The 17,901-nt window shown below is 49.7% G+C and overlaps 1 protein-coding gene across 50 annotated transcripts in view; it reads left to right on the top strand.

Annotated features, from left to right (window-relative positions):
• The window catches only part of ZMYND8 (zinc finger MYND-type containing 8), a 148,190-nt gene that overhangs the window by 108,985 nt on the left and 21,304 nt on the right, over positions 1 to 17,901 (top strand). For 20 of the 50 annotated variants that reach the window (XM_085004145.1, XM_085004136.1, XM_085004139.1 and 17 more), the window contains 3 exons: positions 7,985 to 8,137; positions 10,747 to 11,259; positions 16,372 to 16,608. In XM_085004145.1, coding sequence (XP_084860271.1) covers positions 7,985 to 8,137; positions 10,747 to 11,259; positions 16,372 to 16,608 — 903 coding nt within the window. Of the gene's footprint in view, positions 1 to 7,984; positions 8,138 to 10,746; positions 11,260 to 16,371; positions 16,744 to 17,901 lie in introns of all 50 variants that reach the window. The other 30 variants (XM_085004123.1, XM_085004112.1, XM_085004126.1 and 27 more) reach the window with 3 other exon arrangements.

Genomic DNA, 17,901 nt, shown 5'->3' with positions numbered 1-17,901 from the left:
TAAAAAAAAAAATGCTGGTCTTCATCCTTCATGCATTTTTTTTCTTAACCCATTGGGTTTCAGTTGGTTTTTTTAAAAAGCATTACCTTTGACCAAAGCCGCTGACAAAAATTGGCACCAGAAGTACTAAACACCTAACTATGAACTTGTTTTATTTCTTCATTGCATCATGAGCGCTGATTTTTATTGAGCATCTGTTATATGCTATGTACTGTTTTAGGCCTGGGGCAGAGAGTGGTGAGTCAGAGCCCCATTCTCTTACAGAGCTTAGGTCTAGAGAGGGGGAAACAATAATGAAGGTAAAAAAAAGCCAAAAAAAAAACAAACCACAAAAAACCTAAGTCATGCCATCTTGGAAGGTAAAAGTGTTACTATGATAAGGACAGAGATAGGTAGGCTGGGGTTGGGGGGCTGGAGGCAGTGCTTAGGGAGGAGGTGATACCTGGGCAGAGATTTGCATGACAAGAAAAACCATTCTTGTCAGTATTAGGAGGAAGAACATTCTAGAAGGAATCAGTAATCCACTGGCCCTAGTGTCAGGATGAACTTGGTGTGTTGTTGGAATGGTAAGGAAGCCTGGGTGGGTTAAGGGGGATAAGGTGAGGGGGTGAGGTCAAAGAACACAGTGACCTCGTGGACCCTGGCCTGGGGCCCTTTGAGCAGAAGGGGGATGAGAACTGGCATTTTGGGAGGACCTCTCTGGGTCCTGTGTTGAGAATAGCCTGTGTTAACTGTTTTAAACCTTGGGGACACTTTGCAATGTCTGGAGATATTTTAGTTGTCACAGCTGGGGGTGGTGGCAGCCCCCCAACTAAGATTTACTGGGCTGTGCCTGTACTGACAGATTTGCTTATGGCAGGAGAAGTGGGAGCCAAGAGTTGGGTTTTAGATTTTGTAACTTTGAGATGCCTGCTAGATCCAAGGCGGAGAGGTCTTGAGGGCAGTTGGAGGCATGCGTCAGGCCAGGCCAGGGCAGGAGATAGAATTCTGGCAGTCTTGATTCATGCCTGGGATTGGGTGAGAGCAGTGGTTCTCATAATGGGGGTGGGGTGGGGGAGGAGGAGGGATGCTGCTGGCCTGCGTGTGGTACTTGCTCTTAATTGATGCGTGGGACAGCCCCCGACAGAGGATCACCTGGTCCCAACAGCAATAGGGCTCAGGTTGAGAGACCCTGGTCCAGAGCATAAGGGAAGAGTGAAGGGGAGTTCTCTTGCGGCTTATCGGGTTAAGGATGCAGGGTTGTCACTGCAGTGGCTCAGGTTGCCGCTGTGGCACGGGTTCTGTCTCTGGCCAAGCAACTAACACAGGCTCTGCACCCCTCACCAAAAAAAAAAAAGGAAGAATGATGGGACTGGGACACTTGAGCATGTCGACTCCAGGCATAGGAGAGATGACCAGAGGAGGCTGGGACAAGGAGAAGGCAGCCCTGGGAGTGTGTTACCTGGAGCGCTCCGGGATACCGGGTTTTAGGGAGGTTGGGGAGGCCGCCTGTGTGGAGTGATGCTCTGCCTAAGTGCAGCCTCTGGCGGTCAGTGCCTGTTTATCGGTGCTGTTTTCAGATGGAGAAACTGAGGACTGGAGAGGAGGCTCGGAGGCCCCAGATTGCAGAGCCCGAGGTGGCTGAGCTGGAGCGAGCCTGTGTCTCCATGGAGACCAGTGCCTCTTTCACCCTGGCCACCTGGTGGTGCAGCCGGGGAGGGATGGGACGGTGACTTGAGGGGCCTTAGGCTGGCTGGTGGGAATTCCTCTCTTGAACACTCAGGACCCGTCTGCTCCCCAGGGAAACACCCGTTGTTCTCTGCAGTGTGGTTTGCTTTCTCACACCCTCCTCACACCTCCGCGCCCCAAAAAAGCAAGCTGTCAAGAGGGGTTCTCATGGCCACGCTTCCCCTCTGCCAGTCCTGTGTGGCAGGCATCGCTCCTTCCCGCAGCCGGGCTGGCTTTGGGCTTTCCCTTTGGGCTGACCCACCCTCTGGCCTTGAAAGGTTTTCTCCCTGGCGTGTGTTTCTGGGGTCCGAGGCTCTCCTGCGCAGAAACTCCCCACCACCTCTTTCCATTCCTGGGACACATGCCTCGTTTTGTCAGTGGAAACAAAGGCCTTGGGAATGGGGGTGTTGGAATCGCAGTGACCCAGTGGGAAGAGGAGCAGATAGGCACTGGTCGTAGGTGCCATGGCTGGGAGAAGACCCCAGAAGATGGAGGGAAAGGCTGGATAATTCTCATGGGATATGATGTCTAGCATCTGTCACTCGTTTGAACAGGTAGAAATGAGACAGAGTGCCAGGGATAATAACGGCTTTTTTTCTTTCTTTTTCTTTTTTTTTTGGTCTTTTTGTCTTTTTAGGGCCGCACTTGAGGCACATGGAAGTTCCCAGGCTAGGGGTCGAATCGGAGATGTAGCTGCCACAGCAACGCCAGATCCAGCCTACACCAGAGCTCATGGCAACACCGGATCCTTAACCCACTGAGCGAGGCCAGGGATCAAACCCACAACCTCATGGTTCCTAGTTGGATTGTTTCCCCTGCACCACGACGGGAACTCCAGTAATGGCATGATTATATCTAACTAACCAGTGTTTCATTTCGAAGAAAAAAAAAGACTGGAAAAGTTAAAATTACAAGAAATTGAAAAAAGATCAGTGACAGCTGGGGGTTTGGGAGGAACTGACTCCGCATCCCAAAGGGATTTTTGGGGAGATGCACTTGTTCTACATTCTGTCTCTGTTGCTTACAAGCATCTCTGCAGGTATGAAGACCCGGAGAACTGTATTCTCTGAAAAGAGAATTTTGCTTTCTGTAAATTAAAACTATCGAAAAAACAAACCACAGCCACCGTCAGGGTAAGGTGATAGCCCCGTTGGAAGGAAGTGGAAACTGAAGTAAAGCGAAGCAGTTGCTTCCCCAGGATCGTACGTGGCTTGTGGTCAAGTTTGACCTTTAGACTCTGGCCTTTCTGCTGTGTGGCTCAGGCTTTCAACCGAGATACACGAACTGAAAAGCTGCCGGACAGGGTGTGTTTTGATTTCATGGGTCCTGGCCACTGTGCCTCTGTGCAGTTGGGGCAGTTGGCCCAGCTCTAGGGGTTGGGGTTAACTTGGGGATTTGGATGGTTGCCTGCAGGACAACGTGGTTTTCTAAAGGAAGCAGCTCCTGCCCGTTGAACCTGTGTTGTCAGACTGTTTTCAAGACAAACAGAAATCTAGATTTTTTTTTTTTGGTCTTTTTGCTATTTCTTTGGGCCGCTCCCGCGGCATATGGAGGTTCCCAGGCTAGGGGTCGAATCGGAGCTGTAGCCACCGGCCTACGTCAGAGCCACAGCAACGCGGGATCCGAGCCGCGTCTGCAACCTACACCACAGCTCCCGGCAACACCTGATCGTCAACCCACTGAGCAAGGGCAGGGACCGAACCCGCAACCTCATGGTTCCTAGTCGGATTCGTTAACCACTGCGCCACGTCGGGAACTCCCAGAAATCTAGATTTTTATGTGAATTTTTTTTAGTTTCTAAGAATTGACTATCAATTTCATTAAATAGAAAAGGTCTCTTTGTGTCAAACAAATACAACCCATGATATAAAACTCAGTCCATGGGTTACCCGTTGGATACTTCACTACTCTTCGGATACGTTTTGTTTCAAAAAGGAGAGAAGAAGGCCTGGCTTGCTAACTCATCAGGCCCTCATTTGCTGTCTTGGGCCTCTTGTCTCTGCTCTAAAATAGGAGCTGAGCCCCGTGGATGGTTCCAGCCCCCTTCTGTGCTTCTGCTTATTTTAAGTCCTAAATAAGGATGAGTTTGTGGCGAGAGTGGAAGGCCTGATTCTTTCCTCTTTTCCTAATTCCCCCAGACTCCTGTTTCTCTCTCCGGGAATCCTGTCTCCTCTCCTCTCACACACACTATTTGCTGTGGGCTCAGCAGACACAGATGTTCAGTCATCCAGCTAGTGACCAAGATGTGCATTGAGGCTTGTCAGAGATGCCCGCAGTGGAGAAAGTCTTTCTGCCTTTTTTTTGTCCTGCTGTCACCCCTACAGCATATGAAAGTTTCCAGGCTAGGGGTCGAATCAGAGCTATAGCTGCCAGCCTACACCACAGCCAGAGCAATGTGGGATCTAAGCTGCATCTTCGACCTACACCGCAGCTCATGGCAACACCAGATCCTGAACCCACTGAGCAAGGCCAGGGATCGAACCGCATCCTCATGGATACTAGTTGGGTTTGTTACTGCCAAGCCGTAAGGGAAACTCCCTGGACACTTTTTATTATCCCCACTGGGACGTGGTGTCACTGGCATCTAGTGGGTGGGGCCAGGGTCGATGGCTCCTGGCCCCCCACCTCCTACTCCACACAACAGAGCTTACCCAGCTCTCAATGTCAACGCTGAGAAAAAACCCCAAGAACATAGGGATTTGTATCTCTATTCCCTTTCCTTCTTTTCTCCGCCACCCCGAGGCTAATGTCCTTTACCGGATCTTTTCTTTTCAGTAAGCGGATGGGCTTTCCACATCACCGCATAGGGAGCCCTGCCACCGTGTTATTTTAGCAGCTGTATTTTATGCCCTTTAAAGGTGGGGTGTAACTTACTTATCCAGGCGCCTTATTTATGGAGCCTCAGTGGTTTTCCATTTTCTGCTGTTGGAAACAGCTGCCGTGAAGACCCTTCTGCCCACGTCAGGGGGAATCCACAGGATACATTCCTGGAAGTGGAGCGAGGGGTCAGAGGCCACGAGCTGTTGACATTTCGAGAGATGGGCCAAGTGGCTCTCTAAAGGGTGGTTCTGATTTATGCTCCCTCCAGCAATGTGAGATCGTGCCTCTAGCGTGGGTTATTTTATTTTTTTTTTAATCCCTGGTTTCCATTTATAGCCTAAGCTGTCTTCATATCAGCTGAAAAGTTCACAGTGTTGGCAGCCTGGGTGGATTCTGCAGATATTCCCGATATAGAAGGGCAGGGCTGGGAGGAGTCCTGATAAGCTAGCAGGCGCTGAAGGAGACTGCGGAGCAGAGCTAAAACTTGGAGAAAGATAATTACCTTTGGCTAAAGTCCTGAGGGTCCGCTTCTTGGGACCTGATCACAGCCCCCTCCCTGGCGTTTGGTGCTTTCTTGTTAGAATAAACATTACCTTAAGTAGCTCATTGATCTGAGAACCTCATTGATCTGAGAACCGTTACGCAATTATTCTAGTGAGCGTAGATTTGTTTTTGTGAACCCCCGGTTTAGATACACAAGGGTTAAGGCAAATCGTAGAGTTTTCTTTACCCACAGACAAGATTGGTCCAGTGCAGGGGGGCTCTCCACTCTACCTGCCAGTTAGAATCACCCGGGAAACTTTTATTTATTTATTTATTTTTTGCCGTTTCTACATTTTCTTTTTTTCTTTTCTTCTTCTTCTTCTTTTTTTTTTTTTTTTAGGGCCGCTCCTGAGGCATATGGAGATTCCCAGGCTAGGGGTCTAATCGGAGCTGTAGCTGCCAGCCTACGCCAGAGCCACAGCAATGCGGGATCCGAGCGGCATCTGCGACCTATACCGCAGCTCACGGCAACGCTGGATCGTTAACCCACTGAGCAAGGGCAGGGATCGAACCCGCAACCTCATGGTTCCTAGTCGGATTCGTTAACCACTGCGCCCCCATCTGGGAAACTTTTAAGTGGCCAACGCCTAGGCCTTCCCCCAGGCCACCGAATTCAGTTACTAGGGGTGGGGCTGAGGCATCAGGATTTTTTAAAGCTCTCATCTCAGTCTGCAGCCAAGGTTAGCAGTCCCTGGACTAGTACAGGAGCTGGGGACGTTTACCACCTGTGGACCAAGGCTGGCCCCCTCACTTGTGTTTGGAAATAAAGTTTTATTGGAACACAGCCACATCCATTTATTTAACACATCCTCTTTTGGCTGTTTTTGCAGCAGAGCCTTTGTACCTGCAGAGCCTGATTTACTCTCTGGCCCTTTATGGAAAGAGGTTGCTGACCCCTGGTATGGTTGGTGACGTTTTCACTGTGAAATCTGCTAACTGCGTAAAAATGTTAGTGAGGACCCAGCGTCTTCCGGTCACTCGGGCAGCGCCCTCCCTCCTGCTTAACCCCCTTCATGGAAAGTATTTTTGCGAGAGACTTCTTTTCCAACTTTATGCTTTTTCCTTCGGGAATGCAGTGTGTGTCTTCATTCCTGAGAGCAGAAATGACAAGCCGGGCCTCCTGTCTTTCCCCTTTGCTGTCACATTCACAGCTCAGCTGTTGAAGCCCTCACATCCTGCTCATCTTGCTGTTTAATAAATCATCCTTTTTTTCTTTCTCTGTTTCCTAGTCCTCCTTCTCCCTTTTCTGCTGTTTTATCCCCGTTTTCTCTCTTGTCTTTGTAAGATGCTTCTCCAGGAAAACGGAATCAATGTGCTTCCCTCTCCAAAGAAGTGCCTGCAGCTGTCCTCCATGCTGGCCTCAGAGGTTCTCTGGAGCCCCTCCTCAGTCAGCACAGCGCACACCCCCTGCAAACACGCATTCCCATGTACATGTGTATGTTTTTTTAGAGCCATTTCTTTAATGACAAGGTTGCTGTCCCTCTTTGCTTTGAAACTCACTTTTGGCATCTCCCTGGGGCCAACCCCATGTGTGTTTTGGGGGGGGCAAAGCCCCTCTTAATCTTACCTCATTATGGTGATAAAGGAAGCTGGAGCGATTTGGGGGTCTGGTCACCTATGAGTGGGTTGGGTGAGACATTTGGAAGAACACCTCTGGTCCCCTTAAAGGAATGAATCTCTGCTGTGCATCCTTCTGGGGTGCGGGGGAAGGTGTGAGGGTTGTGGTGAGTGGGGAGAGGGGAGGCTTTAGCCCAGCCTTGCCTTCCAGCTCTCCGTGTCTCAGCCTCTTGAGCAGCCTGCTGGACGGAGGTGGCATTCGGGGTTGGAGCAGCAGGGAGATGGGAGGAAAGCCAGGGCGTAAGCTCACCGCTGGTGGAACCAGCTCGCAAGTGGCTTATCTTCATCCGTGATGGATATCACTTCGTTTCTGATCTGTTTTCTGGACTGGGCCGGGGAGGCAGACGCCCACATTCTCTGGTTGGGGGCAGTTGGAGGGGCTGCCAGGGTGAAAGACAGTGCTTCCAACCTACAAAATCTCGTTGCTTTGGGCCTTTGCAGCCACCACCGTTTTGTCCCCCTTTTTGTGTGTTGGGGGCACTTAGAGGAGGCAGCAGAGGAGGTGGGGAGGGATTTCAAGAAATGCAAGCTCTCGGACCCTTTGGAATCTGGGCCAGTTTACTTAAGGAGCCCATCCAGAAGGCGGGGGGTTGGGGTGGGGCAGGACCTCTGGGCCTGAGTCATCAGGCAGAGGCCTTTGCCTGGCATTAGGGTGAGCAGCTTGGCATCCAAGAAGACGCAGCTTTGCGTCCAGGGCTCATCTGGTCTCATTTCTCAGATAGGTGCCAAAGGGAGCTATAGCACACTGGCTGGAGGGTCCGCTGACCTTGTATTTTCCCTTTCGAACTTGAGCTCTAGTCTAGAATAAAGACTGAAATCTCCATGGAAGACGAGTGCCTCCCCCCACCACCCTCGGGTCTCAGCACCTCCCTCGGATACACACCGTCTCTGATCTGGGCCTGGAGTTTAAAGTACACTCAGGCCAGACCCACTGTCACTTTACCTGCTGTCGTCGAGATTGAATATATTCCTGTAACCTTTGGCCTTGGAGGATCCATACTGACGCTCAGCCAGCCAGCCAGCCATCTGGCCAGGATTGTGCATTTGCAGTATTGAAAGCAACCCAGGCGGTTGTGCAGTAGACTGGCTGAACCTGCCAGATGTTTCCTCCAAGTCAGCCCGTGCCCTTGAGCCAACGGTATCGTTGGGACCGATGACAGAAGCTTTTTTTTTTTTTTCCCTTCCTGTGTTCAGAAGTGCGTTTTCGAGGAAGAAGCTGAGTCGATGATGAGCATTGTTCTTTATATCCCCCGGTACCTGGGCTTATATATAAAACGTGTAAAGTGGTGTCTTCCAGATCGAAGCAAGGCCGAGATGGATTTGAAGGAGCTGAGTGAGTCGGTCCAGCAGCAGTCGGCCCCTGTCCCGCTCATCTCTCCCAAGCGGCAGATTCGCAGCAGATTCCAGCTAAATCTTGACAAGACGATAGAGAGTTGCAAAGCACAATTAGGTATGTCTCTCGATTTGCTTCCGTCACCATCGCCACCATCATCCTCATCGCTGTTTTTAGGGATGCCACCCCGATGGAAGGAAAGTCCGATCCTGGCTGCCTTTTGCAGCTGGTTTAACCTTGAATTGTTTGTTCTCCAAAGACAGACTTCTATTCATGGCATAGTATTTCAGATTTGCCAGGTAATTGTTCAGAAAGGCTTTTTGAATTCCTCGGGCTGTATTCTGTGGTTGTGGCAGCCTGCAGATTCCACATGCAGGTTGTGAGGAAGTTTGGAAGCAGAAAGATCCTCCTGAGTTTGCCCTTGTGCTTCCTTTGGGCACATGTCAGTGTCTCCACATCAGGATCAAGTGTAACCCACAGGTGTCTACCACAAGCCCTTCCCCTCCAGGCCGGGCTGCTCCCCACTCAGCACACCTGTCCTGCTTCTGTACCTGTTGCCTCCCTCCCTCTTTCCCGTGCTGCCTGCCTTTTTATACTGCCTACCTGAATCTTGTCCTGAGGGCTGAGCTTGGGCATCACCTCCTCCAGGAAGTCTCCTCTGACGGCCCGCCCCATCTGTCTGCCTCCTTTGGTGCCTTATGGCTCCTCTTGTGTGGGGGGAATCCTTCCCAACCTAGACTGGAAGCTCTTGGAGAGCAGGAGGCTGCTTCTTGAAGATTTGCCTTCTCCAAAGGACTTGGTCTTGTAGATTTGGAATGCTGTGGAGTATTTGTTGAATAGGTAAATAAAGCCAGAAGGGCATTTATAAAGAAGTGGGTTGGGGTCAGCTGGGTCTCAGGAAAGAAAGCCAGTCCAGGGTGAAGTTTTTTGGGATGAGAAAGGAGCTGTCGTCGGAAGTTATCCGAGCTGTTAAAGAAAAACGTTGCTTGCTGGGTTGCCTGTTTGGTTAGAACATTGAGTGACATAGAGGAAACTTTGCAGGCCATTTATAGATCCCTCTTGGGTCCTCTCTGCAGCTGCTCTAACTCCTTGGTTTATTATTGTTAATAAGAATTTTAATATTCCCATTTACCAAGGGCTTCCTGTCCCCCCTGCACTGTACAAAGATTGTCTTAGGAGGTCAATAGATACTGTTGTCATTCCCATTTTGCAGATGAGGAAACTGAGGCTCAGAGAGGTAGTTCACTCGTTCAGGGTCACACAGCCAATAAAAGCAGAGGAGCAGGATTGGAATTCATATCCGTTGGGCTCCAGTACCCAAGCGCTTCCTGTCGCTTGTGTGGTCAGGCTTGTCCTCGGCTGTCTACCTATTAGTTACCGGTAGCACCAGTCCTGGGATCCCAAAATTAAACCACACAGATCGGGGTTATTGAATTTGGATGTCTTTCGTTTTTGATGGAGCCCTGGAGGAGGTGGATCTAACTCCCTCATGATCCTGCTGGACGGTTCCCGGCTCTTAACCTTTTACGCGTTTCCCTTCTGTGTGTCTAGCTCAGGACAGCGACCCCACTCAAGCAGGTCTAGAATGAAGACAGTACAGAGTTGATTGGGATTTTTCTCGTCAGAATTTTAGGGCGTGGTATTTCTTTACCTCCAGACGGATGACACTCACTATCAGCTGCAGAAAACATGAATGGGTCAAGTGGAGCTATTGTTGGAAATAAACTCTTGCCCATTTTTGTTTCTGTGTGTATGAAACTCCTCCTAGTTTGTCTTTTTTGATAGAGACGTGGCAACAGGTGCTTTCCTCTTAACACCGATAGGAGTAGGAGGACGATGCAAACACAGGGCAGTTGTCGCGCTGCCTCAGCACGGGGAGCAAGATGGGGGCCGGGCACCTGGTCCCCACCCAAAGGGGCCCCGGGCTTCTCAGCCCCATCCAGCTGTTGTCTTGCAAGCCCATGACCCAGAGCGGCCAGATTGTGCCCTTTCAGCACAAGCCTGCCATCTCCATTTCTGTGTGAAATTTCCTGATTTGTGAATTGAGCAGCTTCTTCGAAGTTTAAAAACAAACAAAAACAACAAATAACAAAATACCCAGAAGCATTGGCTCAGACCTTTGCTTCCTAAATAAAACGTGTCTTTAAGACTTTGACTTCTTTCTTTCAGCTCCAGACCCAAAGGGTTAAGGACTTGAATGCTTTGGGAATTTGTGGGAAGAGCGCTGGTGGCGAGTCGGGAGCCCAGGGTTCCAGCCTTGCCTCTCTGTCTTGGTTTTCTTTCTGTCCTGGGACAAATGACTTCTCTGGGCCTCTATTTTCTACTCTGTAAAATGGATCTATTTCCACAGTTCATTGTCTGGCATTCCCTTCCATCTCTCCCATTCTCTGTGTCCCACTGAGTTATCAATGCTGCCAAGAGTGAGCTCGGGATAAACTCGAAATTCTTGTTGTTTGGTCCCATGTCGTTGTTGAATGTTAGTAACTGGAACCCTCTCCAGACAAGTTCTGTTTGTCAGCTGTAGTCAGCTGCCACTTGAATCTACCACTAACCCCTCCAGGCCAGTGTGATTCGATTTGAAATGTTTTTTGTTTTTTTTAATTCCAGCAGTGGGCGTGGAAAATGTTTGCGTTTTTTTTGTTTTGTTTTGTTTTTTTTTTTTTTTTTTGGGTCCTGGTCTTTATTTTGCGACTCCGCCCCATGCTGGGTTTTCTTTTTGAATTTAGGCATCAATGAAATCTCCGAAGATGTTTATACGGCTGTCGAGCACAGCGATTCGGAGGATTCTGAGAAGTCAGATAGTAGCGATAGTGAGTCTATCAGTGACGAGGAGCAGAAGTCCAAGAATGAGCCAGAAGATGCCGAAGACAAGGAGGGGGCCCGGATGGACAAAGAGCCATCTGCTGTCAAAAAAAAGCCCAAATTGGCCAACCCCATGGAGACAAAAGAGGAGCTGAAGGTCAGCCCGTCACCGGCCAGCGAGAAAGCAGAGCAGAGCTCCGGAAAGGAGAAGACGAGCCCCCAGCCCGAGAAGGACTTTGCAGAGAAGGCGAAACCCTCGCCTCATCCCGCAAAGGATAAGCTGAAGGGGAAAGATGAGACGGATTCCCCCACAGTGCATTTGGGCCTGGACTCCGATTCCGAGAGCGAGCTTGTCATAGATTTAGGAGAAGACCATTCTGGGCGGGAGGGTCGAAAAAATAAGAAGGAACCCAAAGAACCATCTCCCAAGCAGGATGGTAAGTGGTTGTCCCAGTTTCCGGTTGCTTGATTTGGCTCCAGAGTGCCACCCACCTTGCAGTTGGTATTCTCTGAAGCCCTGTGGCCTTGCATCACAGAGGGGTGGCTCCAGTCACCTGGGTAGTTACGGAACAGGACCAGGACTTAAGCTGGACCTGCCCACCTTTGACCTGCTCGACACCCAGAGCGGCTGGTTTTGAGCACAGAAAAACAAGTCTCTTAGAAAGTAGTGGTTGCTCTCAGCCGCCCTTTTTAGCCTCAGCAGCTTCTTTCCCAACATGCTCACTGGGTTCCTTGTCTATGTTTAGAGCTTTGACAAGGCGGAATTTGTTGCAAGTGTTCAGTGCGAAGGTTTTGATGAGTTTAGCCTCCCTTCCCTCCCTCGTGCTGCCCAGGCATCTCGAAAACCATTTTCTTACTAGAGTGCAAGCCCGTTTGGGTGGGTGACCCCCCTCCCCGCTTCACATGCCGAGATCTTCTTGGGGCCCTGGAAAATAATTCTTGGTCCTGCGCATCCGGGGTGTTTAGCAGCAACCCTGGCCTCTACCCACTGGATGCCAGTAGCACCTGCCCAGTGGTGGCAATCCCAAATATCTTGACATGGCTGGATGTCTCCTGGGGGACGGAATCTCCCTTGGTTGAGAAGCAGCATCTGTGTCCCAGCAGTTCTACTTTTGCTGCCGTGATAGCCCCGAACCAGCCGTGGCTGCCTTCACACCTGCCCCAGCCCAGGCATGTTGGCAGGCCCTCCAGAAGGAACATGGGAATGGCTCGAAGGGTGTCCCTCCCTCTGACAAGGCAGTTAGCAGATTTTTCAGCTCGTTGGGCAAGTGGGTGGTGAGGGGATCCAGCATGCCCGCAGGAGATAATGAAGAATTCGTTGAGGCCCCGGAGAAGCATTGCCTAAGGACAGATTAGAGGTTGTAGCCATAAAACTGGATGTACTTTATGGTTGTAGCCATAAAACCTCATGTATTGTGTGAGTTATTTGGGAATAGCCAGGTCCAGTTTTTGACTATGCCTAACTTATGAGAGGAGCTAGCTTCTCAATTCTGTGTCCCCGTGGGGTTTCAACGTCTGACGGCTTAAAGCAAGTGGGGGTGGGCTTTGAGAATCTTTGCTCTGTGTTTGTATCAACCTGAGCTGTTCTGGAATCTCAGTTCCTGCAGTTCTGCAGAAGAGGATGAAATGTCTCAGTGGTGCAGTGGAGGAAGAGAGAGAGGCAGTTGAATGGGACAGGAACGGTGAACCCCCACACCAGCCCTTAGAATTATAGATGGCATCTGAAAAATCCAATTCAGTTGTGGATCGGGTTTGAGGGACCATCTCTGATGCTGCAGAAAACAGTGGGAGTAGCATTTATTCCATGAAGTTTGTGGGAATATTTGGGTGCAGATGGCAGTATTCCTACAAAGGGTACATTTCCTATATTCCTTTCTTTCTGAAACAGATCTTTTGATTGACTGGTTTTTTTGGTCCCTTCCAGAAAGGACTTGTGACAAACCGATATGAAATGAAGTGACAGTCAAGAAATGAGTGTAAAAGAAGGTAGAAGAGTGAAAGGTCTGGGGAAAGTTTGACCTCTCTGGGAAAAGCTTTCAGAGTTAGCAACATTGGGCTTTTCTGTTTTGGCTCTGAGCTTCCTAGCAGTCAAAGCAAAAAGAGAAACACATGAGTCCCTTAACAGATCTTGTATTTTCCATAAAAATAAAAAGCATTCCAGTTAACTAAGTGAAACCGAGCTCTTCCTTGCTCTGATGATTGAAGGAAGTTCCTTCTGGAGTCCCAAAGTGTGTGTGGGTTCCACAATGCTGAAGATGATTCTGAGACTGAATTCAATTAAGGCAGCTTCCTAGGGGTTGGGGCAGGAGTGACTAGTCTGAAATCCAGAGCCCCTGGATGTGGGGGTGGGTCCTAAAGAATTGACTTCCTGTCAAGACTCTGCAGGGGAGCATCTTTTCAACCATGTGCTTTCACTTCTGAGTTGCTCAAGTGAAGGGCATTTTGGAGAGTCCTCTGGTGGCCTCCAGCTTCCCTTCGCCAGGAGGTCAGCTATTTCCCACTTGGCTAGGAATGCAGCTCAGATATTCCAGCAGCGTTTCTAGCTGGCCCTCTCAGAGGAGAGGCAAAGGATCTTGCTTAGAGACCTTGATCAAACTTACCCTGTGACATCAGTCATTTCCAGCCTTACTCTTAAAAAGTCCTACTTTTAGGTACAAGACAGTGACAAATTTTGGAATAAGTAGATTAGTTCACTGGGACTATTTTTGGAGTGTTGGCCTTTAATAAGAAATTCACCTGTTTTGAGGTGCCAGGTGATGATACACTCCCAATTTCTAGGACAACTGGAATTTTCCATGGCCTTTTTTTTTTTTTTTTTAAACCCCCTCCATAAACCATCAGAATCTTCTAGAAATTCACGTTTTCGTATCTGAATGAAAAAACCCCACAAAAGAGCTTCAAGCTTGGAATTTTTTCAGATTGCACCCTCCTGGTTTTTTATTTGGAAAAGAGCACCAGCCATGACTCCTGCAGAGCAGTAGCCCATCTGCAAAGCCAGCTGTTTGCTTTTGCAAGATGAGAGAGTGAGCGCAAAGGACCTTTTTGTGGCTGCTTTTGCCTGAGGAGGGCCTAGGCTAGCTAATCCACAGAACAGTGTATTTTTTGGTCACGTGGCAAAAAAGGGAGGTGCTTCTGCAGGTTCGAAGCCCTGTCCTGGGGGACTGCTGGGGAGGGGCAGGGGCTGTGTGCAGTATCTGGCAGGTCACCCTGGGGAAGGATAGGGAATCCTCACTGCAGGTAGGGCTCTTCTTCCAGCCTCACCCTGTGTTCTTGCCCATGCACTTGGCTGGACCCTTGCCCAGAGGAGTGGGGGGGCCAGCCAGGTATGACAACCACCAAGAAACACACCCCCCACTCCCACGCCCTCCGGAAGGTCAGCCTGTCTTTCCCTTTGACTCACCTTAGTTTCCCCAAACCCAACAGTTTACCAAAAAGCCTCCTTAGGTTAATCAAGCTCTTGTCTTTTCCGGGTGATAGAAATCTTAAAAAGACAGACATCGTCCTATTAAAAAGAGTTGGGTGTCAAGACATATGGACTGAGATCAGGGCTGCTGACCTGAGCCCATGTGTGAACAGAGGGGATCCTCTCTGGGGGGCAGGGTCACCTCTCCAGTGGCTGGGGCCTCTGCAGTGATAACCACCCCCCTTCTATTGCTGCTCAGTGCTTCTGGCTCTAACCTGCCTTCTGGCCACCCCTTCTACTGCCTGCCCTCACTTACCAAAGTGCTGCCTATTCCTGAACGTGTCTTGGCTAAAACTGTTCCCCTCAAATTCTCCCTCCTCCCGGTTGAAATCCTATTCCCCCACCCCATAGCCCAGCTCTTCTCAGAAGACGTACTCCCAAAGGCAGAGTTTTTCTTTTCTTCTTCTTTTTTTAATTTTGTCTTTTTGTGTCTCTTGAGGGCTGCACCCGTGGCATGTGGAGGTTCCCAGGCTAGGGGTCCAGTTGAAGCTGTAGCCCCTGGCTTAGGCCGGAGCCACAGCAGTGCAGGTCTGCAACCTACACCATAGCTCAGGGCAACGCTGGATCCTCAACCCACTGAGAAAAATCAGGGATTGAACCCACGTCCTCGTGGATGCTAGCCGGGTTCATTAACGGCTGAGCCACAGTGGGAACTCCAGGCAGCTTTTTTCAAACTTGAATCACATTCATTATTTTTGCCACTCCTGAGTCCTGCTTGTATAATTATTGATTTAATATTTTTCAAGTTTCAAGCAACAGCTCTTTAGAAAAAAGTATTAAAGGGGAGTTCCCATTGTGGTTCAGTGGGTTAAGAACCTGACATAGTCTCCCTGAGGATGCAGGTTCGATCCCTGGCCTCGCTCAATAGGTTAAAGCTCTGGCGTTGCCGCAAGCTGTGGTGTAGGTCGCAGATCCAGTGTTGCTGTGGCTGTGGCGTAGGCAGGCAGCTCTAGCTCCGATTTGATCCCTAGCCTTGGAACCTCCATATGTCCCAGGTACGACCTTAAAAAGAGAAAGAAAAAAAAAAAGAAAAAATTAAGCTCATTCTAGACTTAAAGTTGACTACTGCACAGTAGGTAAAACGGAATTGTGTCCTCTACATAAAAGATGTAAGAGGAATGACTGTAATCAGAACAAGCGCAAGGCTTCTAAATTCTAGGTAAATACTGCTGTGCAGGGCATGGTCCTGACACGGGAGGAATTCCCTTTAGAGTTAGGTGTTGGGACTCTGGGGACCACACTGAGACTGTTCTGGGGGAATCCGAAGAGGTTAAAGGGATGCTTTTCTTTCCAGGTGGATTCACTGTGATTGGGCGCTTTGGCCACTGGGAAGCCCTCTGGTTCTTTGGGGCACATGCTTTCTGGGTGGCCCGGTCAAAGGGTTTCTCTTAATCTCTGGATTGGCTTTGGCTGGGTGTTGCTCACGGTGCTCACCCAGCTCTGACTTGGTGAAACAAGACACTTCCAGTGATTGTGTTCGTCCGCTGCGTCATCTACTCGTTTGTGGGCCGCTTGAGGGCAGGGCCTGGGTCAAGTTTGTCTTAGTCCCCCAGAGCCTTTGATGTGTGTCTCGGATGTGAGCAAGGGCTGGTTCCCTAAGGAGGCAGATATTTTATTTTATTTATTTATTATTTGTTTATTTTTGCTTTTTAGGGCCTCACCCGCGGCATTTGGAGGTTCCCAGGCTTGGGGTTGAATGGGAGCTATAGCTGTGGGCCTATGCCAGAGCCACAGCAACGCCAGATCCAAGCCACGTCTGTGACCTGCACCATAGCTCACGGCAGTGCCGGATCCTTAACCCACTGAATGAATGAGCCCAGAGATTGAACCCGTAATGTCACGGTTCCTAGTTGGATTCGTTTCCACTGCGCCACAATGGGAACTCCTGAGGCGGGTGTTTTAAGACAGAACGTGCTGTAGAAGTGGCCTAAGTGCGTAAGGTGACAATGTGCCATTCACTGGGGGGGGGGGGGTCCTTGGCACGCTGTCCTTGGATGGTCACTGAGAACTTGCTGGCACGGAGACCCTGCGTGCAAACCTGAGTCAAACCCACCTTCTGTTTGTTTTCTTCACATGTTGGCTTTAGTTGTAGGGAAAGCTCCACCATCCACAACGGCAGGCAGCCAGTCTCCCCCAGAAACGCCAGTCCTCACCCGCTCTTCCTCCCAAACTCCCACGGCTGGCGTCACGGCCACCACCAGCACCACGTCCACGGTCACGGCCCCGGCCGCCGCTGCCACGGGAAGCCCGGTGAAAAAGCAGAGGCCGCTTTTACCGAAGGAGACTGCCCCGGCCGTGCAGCGGGTCGTGTGGAACTCGTCAAGTAAGTTTCAAACGTCCTCCCAAAAGTGGCACATGCAGAAGATGCAGCGTCAGCAGCAGCAGCAGCAGCAAAACCAGCAGCAGCAGCCTCAGTCTTCCCAGGGGACGAGATATCAGACCAGACAGGCTGTGAAAGGTACCGAGCCTCCCCCTCTGCTCTCCGTGGCGCCCGGTCCCTTTTTGCCACATCAACAGGAGAAAAATAATCGTTGTTTTATTTTTTCAGTTCCCCTTGGTTTCCTGGCCACAGTATCCTGGAGGCCTTACACATTCCATTTGGCATTATTTTTAAAAATTGTTTTGCAACTTACTTTTTTTACTTTTCTTTTTCCTTTTTTTCTTTTTTTTTTTTCATTTTATAAACAACACATGCATATGTTCTCCTTCGAAAGGGGTGAAATAGGCACAAAAGATGCACAAACATCGACTGTCCTGATGGACTTTTCATTTCATTCTCCACCCTTTCTCAGTGGCCACTGTTAACTGTAAGATCTTTTTTATGCATGTATGCATATATATTTATGTATATATATATGACTTCATAAAATATTACTTTTTTTCTTTTTTCTTTTTTAAAACGTAAAAATGGTACCATACTTGCTTTTTTTGCCCCCCACCCATCAGCATGTTTTGGAGGGCTGTTCATGTCGGTACATAGAGCTCCACCTTATTCTTTTGGACTGCTGCATAGTATTCCACAGTTTATTGAAAGTATCCCCTACTGATGGACACTTAGGTTGCTTCCAGGTTTTTCCTGTTGTAAGCAGTGCTGCAATGAATACTTTTGTATAAAAGTTTCCTTGTGCGCATCTGTGAACTTCTGCGCGTTATTTTGGAAAGAGTACAGTGTAAGAAGTTGGTAGCAAGGGTTGCCTTCAGATCTGGAGATGAGTCACACACACGGGAAGAGCTGGCGTCAGGGACTGGTTGCTGATGTTGCGGAGTTATGCCCCCCGCCCGGCAGGAGGCTCCATCTGGAGCTGATGTAGAGCCCACGAAGTGCCCGTCCGATAGGTGCTGGTTTGCCCAGCTCTCCTGAGCCCTGAGGTAGATCTTGTCCACGGGGAAATCCACGTCCAGATCCTTGAAGGTTGGGCCCCGTGATTGAAACTCACACGCCGAGTGCACCCTCGTGAGTCGGACTCTGTGAAAGGGTCGAAGCAGGAGGTGAGGTTGGAGAGCAGTCAGATCTTGAATTGCCCTCCCCCACCCATGAAACCCTACAGAGACAGGGGGCAGGGAGAGGGGCAGACGCGCAGATTGGCTGAGCGGGGTTGGCGTATGGCTGAATCGA

This window comes from Sus scrofa, chromosome 17 (genome assembly GCF_054392235.1).
Source record: "Sus scrofa isolate SSC_HxYL_T2T_F1_AM1 chromosome 17, Sscrofa_HxYL_maternal_Yorkshire_Landrace_v2.0, whole genome shotgun sequence".
Classification (NCBI taxonomy): domain Eukaryota; kingdom Metazoa; phylum Chordata; class Mammalia; order Artiodactyla; family Suidae; genus Sus; species Sus scrofa.
This window is presented reverse-complemented; position numbering and strand designations above follow the sequence as displayed.